Source organism: Geospiza fortis, unplaced genomic scaffold, assembly GCF_000277835.1.
Source record: "Geospiza fortis unplaced genomic scaffold, GeoFor_1.0 scaffold456, whole genome shotgun sequence".
NCBI classification, from domain to species: Eukaryota; Metazoa; Chordata; class Aves; order Passeriformes; family Thraupidae; genus Geospiza; species Geospiza fortis.
This window is the reverse complement of record NW_005054462.1, coordinates 1,339,030-1,348,595: the sequence shown is the minus strand read 5'-3', so window position 1 is coordinate 1,348,595 and position 9,566 is coordinate 1,339,030. Positions and strand designations below refer to the sequence as shown.

At 40.4% G+C, this 9,566-nt stretch overlaps 1 protein-coding gene across 1 annotated transcript in view; it reads right to left on the bottom strand.

The window, feature by feature from the left end:
• The window catches only part of MAP1B (microtubule associated protein 1B), a 66,413-nt gene that overhangs the window by 4,776 nt on the left and 52,071 nt on the right, over positions 1–9,566 (bottom strand). Inside the window, 2 exon segments of the mRNA XM_014309883.1 lie at positions 1,647–1,885; positions 3,963–9,566. The exon segment at positions 3,963–9,566 is cut by the window's right edge and continues 14 nt beyond it. Coding sequence (XP_014165358.1) covers positions 1,647–1,885; positions 3,963–9,566 — 5,843 coding nt within the window.

Sequence of the window (9,566 nt, the reverse complement as noted above, 5' to 3'; positions counted from 1 at the left end):
TGAATGGATGGATAAAAAGAAATCAACATATAGGTAAGGTAGCATGACTGAAAATAAGGTTTATAAAAATAAAATGTTTTTTTTGTAAGGTGTTGTTATAAATAACTATGTAGTTCTTGGCTTTTGCTATTATGTATTGGTTTTTGCAAATTATTATTAATCACCACAATTTTGATATAGTACAATTTGTAATCACTTTTACGTGCATTTAATATAGTATAATTTGTCAGTTTTTTGTGGCCAGTGCCTTGGTCCCTGTGTAACTTGCATATTTTAGTGTGATAAACATAAATTATAGTTTAGGCTTTCACGAAATATTAAAGTGGATGCTCTGTGTTCACTTTTGCAGAAGTAACTGTAGTTGTGGAATAATAACTAATGTCTTTGTTTTTATAACTAACTGACAGAAGTGAGAATAACAGATGAATTTGTGAAATAGCTGATGTTGATTTAAAATAATTGTGGAAATAGCTAAAACATACTGCATGGTCAGATAACACTTGAGGAACAGATGTAAAGACCCCTGCCACTGACCCTTCAACATTCACTATCGCCTGCTGAAACTACAGAAGTGAGATACGACTCTCAAAATCACATCCATGATTACTGCATGTACTCTAAAAAGACGGGTCAGAGGTTGAACCAAGCTAAAGAATCCCTGGAACATGTAAACAAGTTTAAAGAAATGTTTGAGTATGTTTAATCTTCATGAATATGTATTTGACCTAATGCAATGAAAAAGTACATAAGAAGACTTGCTATGATTAGCCAGTGTGCCTCTACCTACAGCTACACACCCATCGCTGTTTACTGTCCCTTTTATCCCTTATTCAACTTTTAAAAATGTTGAAGAGTGAAGCTTGTTTCTCACAGTGCTGAGATGCAGCTTTCAAGAGAAGTATAAGGTTGTAATCTGCATGATAACTCTTCAGATTATAGACAATTTTTTTTTTCACTTATTCATCATAATGGAAAGGCACATGTAGTTTCCAAATGCATGTAATTTCTCTAAAAAGTGCGAAACCTTTCTTGCTTTCTTAAAACTGCAACAATGCCAAACTCAGATCATGTATGTGGTGTCGTGAAATTATGAGATGGCCAAGCTGGCCCTATATGCCAGTTTAAAATCTGTTTTAAAAACCAGGAACTGTTTTAAAAACCAGGAACTGCTCTGAAGGCAGTACAGGGCAGCTCTGTGCTTCACACATCATCAACAGTTTCACTGGTGCCCAGCCTGGGCACCTGCTGGAGTTTAGGATTCTTGCTTTTGTTTCTTTCTCTCAAGGAATTTTCTCCCACATGTGTTGGCAGGAGATAATAATGATGGGGTACTTAAGAGAGGCAAAAGAAGTTGCCACACCTCAGGGGAAGAGTGCAGCTAGCTACTCTCTCTTTTCACCTGGGGGTTTGTCTGGGAAGGACAGAGATACCGGGAGAATTGGTCTGGGTAAAAGGTGTTGGGTGCAGGTCCTCTTTCCTCTCATCATACTCTCCATTCCAAAGGAGGTTCCTGCCTTCCTTGGCAGACACCTGTCTTTCAAACCAAGCCAGGACCCCATTCTCTGGCATCTGTGCCAGAGGTGCTCCAGTTTCTCATAGCTGAGAAAGGTTAGATTTCCAGGTTGAGATAGAAATGAAGAGCCTACCTGCATGTTACTCTCCCACTGTGCCTTGCCCTCCAGCAGGGAGTCCAGAACAGCCCTGCTTGGCTCCTCGGCCGCAGCATCATTCCCGCTCACCACATAGTAGGATGACCGCACCCTCTTGAAAAACTCAACATCAACATTCTTGCTGTTGCTGTGGTTGGGAATGTACACCAGATCCAAATACACTGGAGGTCCTGGAGGCACTGCTGTAGATTTTGCCACCTTAGTATTCCCAGGTCCTTTGGAAACCAAACAACAAAAGAATATCTCACAGGCTGGTTAAAAACATGCATTTATTAATTACTATTATAACCACTGAGGTGAGACGTGGCCAATTATGGAATTACCCTCCTACATATAATGGCATGTTACAGCTTTGCTGTACCCCAATTATGATTGTAATGGGAGCAAAAACCTGAAAAACTGGAACTATATAACACAATAAAAAATCACTACCATATTACAAAAATTTAGCTGAACCTTTTCCAGTAATATACTACTATTATCCAACAATTACTATGCAGGGCTGTGATTACTGAATTACCATTTTACTATTATTTTCCTGATGAAGAAGTGCAGCTTTTAAAAAGTCTAGAGTATGACTGATCATAAAATCTTGTATTAGACAGGAGGCCATGAAAATTTGAAGCTGTCCTGAAATCTGAGGTACATAGCAAGACATGATGGCAATTGATGTGCTCAGGCTGCCTTGCAGATGCATCAGGAAGCTACTACACATGAGCACAAAGAGGAACTTGGAAGGAGGAAGTTGCAAAGCAATTCAGGGAACAGAGTCAAGTATTTGTCTGCCTGCTGTATCCTTATCTGCATACACAAATTAGCTACTTATCACGAAAAGTAGGGGGAAGTGTTTCTTTGCTGCTGTACATAGTATATACAGCACTTGTTCTAGGAGCTTCAGTCAAAATGAAGTGCAACAAGTAAATACATTAAGACTATTAAACAAAAAATCACATCTTTTGCTCTAAAGTCATAGTGTAAACTCAAAATCGGGCTTCAGTCAGTAATTTTACTCAGATGATCAATGTTTATGGTTTATTAGCTTTCTCATGTTGATTAAGCTTGGTTAAGAATTATCTGAGCAATATGATCAATTTAGGGTCAAACAGTGTAAGGCCAGGCAACTCCCTTGCAGTTGTCTAGCATGTTCTGACACTCGCCACAGGGCAAAATGCCAAATGAAATGATAAGATTCCCTGATTTGGTTTTGTTACAAAATATTTTATCATCTTTGATGATAAAAAAATCTCAGATGTAATTTTAAATTGTACATACCAACACTAATTAAGATACTTGTTGCTATATTTTTACTATTTTATGTCATTACAAATTATTCCAGGATATACCTGGGAAGTAGGCCTAATGACTTTAATATAGAGCTTAAGTGCTGCAGAAATGCACAGCAAGAATAACTACATTGCTGCTTCGAAATGTATCTTCTAACTGAGATGCAAAGAACGGGGTGAGAAAGGAACAATGGACTACCAAAAAATGGGGAAGCTAAGGACAGTTGACTGCTGGTTTGTTTGTGCTGAATTCTAGAACTGCTCCTTGTAAAGAAGGTTTCGACAAACATCAGTCCTCACAGCAGAAAAATCAAAGTATCCCCCAAATAGTCCCTAACAAGGTCTGCTGGAAACAACCTATTAGCGCAATACCTCCTTCAGTAATCTAATTCACAATTTTTTGCTACTTAGAATGTATAACAGACATTCAAAATTACATTAACTTTCTGTACGTTTAGTTATCAGTGATGGCATAAGACTGGATTATGTGATGTACATGTTTACTTCACTCAAAATGCTTTTACTAATGTTAAATTTTTTAAATGCTGCTTTTAAAATCAATTCAGCAAAGTAATAAGAACATCCAAAGAGAGATAGTGACTTTGCCTTGCACAATATTAAATTGCATTAATTTATGTTAAAGAGAATTATATCTACCTATTTCTCACAATGAATAAAAGGGTTCACCTTGCTACTGATTTTACTTCACCTACAAAAGTGGTACTTTCAATTCTATTAGGTGTTTAACTGTTTAGACAGCTTGTATTAAATTCTTTCTATTTTATGTACTCTCTGGGCAAACTGACATCAATTTTCTCAGATTATAGAAGTGAAAGTAGTGTCTTTCATGCATTTAAATGTGGCATTTACATGCTGGATTTGTACTTAAAACCTGAAATTTCTTTGAGGATATGCCACAATCTGCACTTTAAGCTGATATAATAGCAAACTATTTACACTGCAACAACTAAGAAAATCATAGCACCACAGCATTACTATTTGTCTTTACCTGTGGCTGCAGTCTTTGCCGACTTGGATGTTGTTGTATTCGCTGCATTCTTGGTATCCTTATCTTTCTCCTCCACTCGAGACTTTACCTCTGGATTGGAGATATTTTTGGTTGCCTTCTCCACAGATTCCTTCTTTTTTGGAGAAGCTGTTCTGGAAATTTTGTCTAAAGATTCTTTTGTAGCTGGCTTTGGTGAAGCCACTTGTTTTGATTTACCATCACTTTTTTTAACAGGAGAAGATGACTTGGTCTTGGTACCCTGCTTTTTTGTCTTCGTCTTTTCTTTGAGGTCCTTCTTCAAAGGTTTACCTAAATTCTGTTCAACTGGCAGAGCCTCTGGATCAACCATGGTGACATCAGGGTGCCTGGGGGAAGGGCTGCGATCCTGCATTGGGACAGGTGGCGGGTCAATGTGTTTGTACGTAATTGTCTTGTCCGTTGGAATGGTTTCCGACTCATCCTCTGAGTCAATGTTAGCATCTGCAGTGATGGAAGGGCATTCCTCAGTCTCTGGCGGAACATCCGAATCGGTCTGAGACGGGGCAGACTCGCTCACAGATGTGGGAGGAGTTTCATCACACTGCCGCCCTTGCTGCTTTCCCCCAGAAGGAGGCTGAGCTCCCCCAGACTGAGTTAGTGGCTTCTCTTGATCTTGAGACTGTTCCTCACTTGCAAACCACTCAAGGGGATTTGGGTTGATAAATGAAGGTGAAAGTTCAGTTTTGGGATGCTTATATTCACAAGAGGACACAAGGCATAAGTCAACATCTTGACGGGATTCTGCTAACGATTTACTTGGAGTAAAATGTGCACTTGCTTCATAGGAGTAGCTGGTAGCTTCAGGTGACCTCCCAGGGCTAGCTCTCCCAGTTGTCTCAAACGAGTAATCTGTGGCTTCAGGTGAACTGGAGGCTTTGCCAGTTGTCTCATAAGAGTAAGTCATGGCCTCTGATGACCTGGTGGTTCTCCCAATTGTATCATAGCAGTAGCCAACGGCTTCTGGTGACTTAGAGGTTTTCCTTGCTGTCTCATAGGAATAATCCATAGTATCAGGCGATCTGGTAGCTTTCCCAGTTAACTCATAGGAATAATCTGTGGCTTCAGGTGATTTGGTGATTTTCCCAGCTGTCTCATAGGAATAATCTGTGGCTTCTGGTGACCTGGTGGTTTTCCCTGTTATCTGATAAGAATAATCTGTGACCTCAGATGACCTCATATTTTTTTCAATTATCTCATATGAATAGTCTGTACCCTCAGGTGACCTAGTAGTGTTTCTGGTTATCTCATAGGAATAATCTGTGGTCTCAGGAGACCTAGTAGTTTTTCTGCTTGTTTCATAGGAATAATCCATAGCTTGAGGTGATCTAGTAGATTTTCCGACTGCCTCATAGGAATAGCTGATGTTCTCTGGTGACCTTGTACTTTTCTCTCTGGCCTCATATGAATAACTAAGTTCTTCTGGTGACCTGCTGCTTTTCTCTGAATCTTCTTTATCAGGGCTGAGTAAAGGTTCTGGACTGTGCTTTGATAGGGGTTCCTGATAACCAAAAGCTTTGACAGGAGACACATGCTGTGACAACAAAGATGTGTGACTAGCTGACACTGCTTCTGTGATTGCAGGAGGTGAGTCTGGAAAAGTAGGAGAATACAGGGGAGAAGACTCCCTTGGAGTTAGTGGAGACAGGTCAGATTTTGGTGACAGCTTTTCCCCCAGGCTCTGCACCTTTTCTGAGGTAAAAGAAGAATGCAGTGACATCTCTCTGGGTGGAACACCACCTGAAAATGTTTCCTCTGGCAGTGGTGAAGCTACCTGGGAAGGTGTATGAGCTGATGAAGTTGAGGATGAAGCTTCAATTTGAGAAACTGAAATAATTTCTGAAATATCTTTCTCTTGAGAGTAAGATGACTGTTCCACAGGTGAAATCTTCTGTGCAAAAGGAGACTCCTGTGTATCTGAAGGGCTATAATCTACTTCTGTTGGTCCATTTTCAGATATATGGTGTACACTAGTGCCTACAGCAGGATATTCTGGAGACTGCCTACTAAAATCCATTGCTAAAGACTGCTCAGGTGACTCCCGACCATATTCTACTGACATAGCTGACTGCTCAGGAGATCTGTGATCAAGCACCGGTGTTCTTGATTTTGCAGTTTTAGGTGAGAAATCTGGTGGAGAAATTGACATAGGTCTTGGGCACTCTTCTTTAGATGGAGACATTTCTGTTTCCTGAAAAGTTGTTGGTGTTTGAACAACTGACACTGAAAGGGAATCATCAACTTCAGTAGAGTGGGGAGAACCAACCTCAGCATGCAAAGAAGGAGATACATCATCAGTAGTTGGTTCCGGAAATGAACTGGTAGCAACGGATGCTGTAGAGACAGAAGCTACTCCTTCTATATGGGAATAGGTGTCTTCTGCAACAACCTCATCAACGGGGGTTGCAGACTTGTCAGAGACAGTGCCTTCAGAAATTGACATTTTGGTATCTTCTTTTAAAGAACCAAACTGACTGATATCTATTTGAGTTGGTGAGAGATCACCTGCTAACTTCCGCTCATCCAAGACCAGTGAAGACTGGGAGCTGCTGGGTTCTGTATCCTCCATTTTCCTTTCCAGGCTGAAGCCTTCCTTAATTACCATAAATTCCATGCTTTTTTCATCTTGTTTTTCTTGGAAGAGGCCCACAGAGCTTGCTTCAGAAGCTGGGCTCATCTGAACAGGTGATTTTTCCTTTTCAGGTTTCCCCTCAGAAGGACTTCCATAATCTCTGGTGGGAGACTTTAAATCAGCACTCAAAAACGCATCATAAGTGGTCTCTGAACCTATCAGTGGAGGACTCCGCAGAGGTGAGAGAACTTTTTCAATAGGAGATTCTGAATCTGGCACGGGCTCATCCATAGGGCTTATTCTGCATTTCTCAGACTCGTCTTTGACTTCACTGAACTCAAAGCTAACAGGAGCTTCTGTTGACTTTTCACTGGTTTCAGAGGGAAGCTGACTGGACTTTTCATCAGTGGGAGACTGATAATAAGGTGTGTGGCCAGCACTACCAGCAGCAGACTGTGACGGAGATGCTACTTCTAATGTTTTATCTTCAGGGCTTGTGCAGTGCTCTTCAGCAACTTCTTGGTGTACATCAGGCAATTTAGCAACGGGGACAGACTCAGAAGGAACCTTGATCTCATTGGGAGTGAGTGAAAAGTTCACACTACGTTCACTCAGTGGTGTTTTGGCAACAGGCGATGGAGGGGACAAACTGTCAGCTGGACTCTTGGCTGAAATATGTTTTCCACCATCTTCTTGATAGGGTTCTCTGATTTCTAATTTATCAGTGCCTTGGATTTCACTTTCTCTTTGCCGGTATACATCTTGGAATGCAGATTTGCAGAATTTATCTTCTTCTAATGAAGATGGTGGTGAGATGGTGGAAGCTGAGGCATTATAATCCTTTCCTTCTGTGGCCTCTGTTTTGGATCCTTCCGATAGCCCATTAAAAGCATCTGGAAGTGGAGAAAGTTTAGTTCTGCTGAACTCCTGAGAGTACAGTGATGTCTCATACTTGGTAATGTTCACATATTCCTGAGAGGGTGACTCGCTTTCCTCGTTGTTAGTTTCATCACTCATGACATCTCGGGGTGTTGACATTTCATCCATTGGAGTTGGTTCACTGGATATTTCAATGGTGGACTGTGTGTAACCTGAAGTAGCAGTGAACTCCTCAGGTTGATCTTCCCTATTTTCTTCATCAGAAACAGTGGCTTCACTTTCTGAACCACCAGGCAGTGTCTCATCATGGATAGAAGAAGCTGGTTCAATCACAGGAGACTGAGACTCTGAGCGCTTAGTTGGTGTAATTATGAGTAAGCCATACTTATCCTCGGCTTCACCAGATTCTGCAGCTTTGTCTACCACAGCCATCACATAATCTTCTTCGGCTTCTGTTTTTTCAGTTTCTTCTTCATCTCTGATGTCTTCTGCTTTGTCTTCCTCATCTTCTTCAGTCTCTTCAGTTTCTGCCTTTTCTATTGCTTCTTCCCTGTCTTCTTCAGCTCGTTCATCGGATGCCTCATAATCTGCCTTTTCAATACAATTTTCATCTTTAATGTTAGTATCTACTTGAGTCATTACTTTTTCTGAGCCACCTGGAATTTTTCTTGATTCTTCCACATATGGTTTTGTGGCATCCAGTTGTGTTTTTTCCACTTCATCTCGTTCTTCAGCTTCTTCTGTCTCTGCCTTTTCTTCATAATCTGCTTCAGATGATTCTTCCAAGCCAGTTCCCTCATCTTCAAACTTTTCATTGTCATCAACCTTGTGTTTTTCCACAGGTTCCAATTCTTCAGGTGTCTGTTCACACTCACCCTCAGCCTCTGTGGTAGTTATGCCTTCATCAGATGACTCAGCAGGTCCTTCATTATCCAATTTTTCTTTTTGTACTTCAAAAGCGTCTTTTTGTACTGTGCCAGTGAGATTCAGATCATCCTTTATAAGTGCAACTTCAGATTTTGTTTCTTTTATTGTTTCTACTTCTTCAGCTTTTAATTCCTCAAAATCCTTTGTTAAATCCTCTGGTGAAGACATAAGGGATCTCTCTGCTTCAAGCTCCTTTCCACCGGCTGTAATTTCTGCAGCTGCTACAGTTGTGGCTCCAACTGCTGCAAGGGCAGCTTGTGCTCCACTGACTTTGAGGTCCTTCTTCACACTTTTAACTTTTCCTTTTTCCTTTGGCTTTCCAGCAGCTATTGCTTCTTTTTTAGCAGGTTCCTCCTTCTTTTGTGGTTTAGGCTTTGCTGCTGGCTTTTTGGCTTCATTTGAAGGAGTAGCTGTCTTCTTTGTTTCTTTAGGAACCTTTTTGATGTCCTTTTTGGCTTCTTTGTCTTCCTTCTTGATTTCCTTCTTCTCTTCTTTTTTAGCTTCTTTTTTAGCTTCTTTTGTTGAAGCTTCTTTCTTTATTTCTTTCTTAGTTTCCTTCTTGTCTTCCTTTTTCACCTCTTTCTTAACTTCTTTCTTGATCTCTTCTTTTTTTGGTTTTTCCTCTTTTTTGATGGGTGTTTTCTCTTCTTTTTTAGAAACCTCTTTCTTTGGTTTTTCTTTGTCCTCCTTCTTTTCTTCAGGTTTTGCTTTGACTTCCTTTTTCACTGTTTTCTCCTTTGACATTTTCGGTTTTACATCTGTACCTTGTTTCTCAGGAATTTCGGATTTCACTAGTTGTTCTTCCTTATTTGCTATGTCTTTTTCTACCACTATTGGTTTGGTCTCTACTTTTGCTGGTTTTTCTTTTTTAACTGGAACTTTTTCTTTGCTTTCCAGCTTCTGAGGCTTTTCTGGTACTGGACTAGGCTTCACAGGCTCTGGTGTTTCTTCTTTAGATTCCTTTCTGACAGGCTTATTTGGTGGTGTCTTTGCAGCAGGCTTCAGACTCTCCTTGCTATCTGTTCGTTGTTTCAATTTTGCTTGTTTCACAGCTGGACTAGCAATGTTCCCAGTTAGGTCTTTTTGTGTAACCATTGGTTGTTTCAGGAAGTCTAAGTGTTTGAGTTTTTCTAGTCCCTCTAGAATATTATACTGGGTGCTGTTTCCAGGAAAGAGAACTCGGATTATTT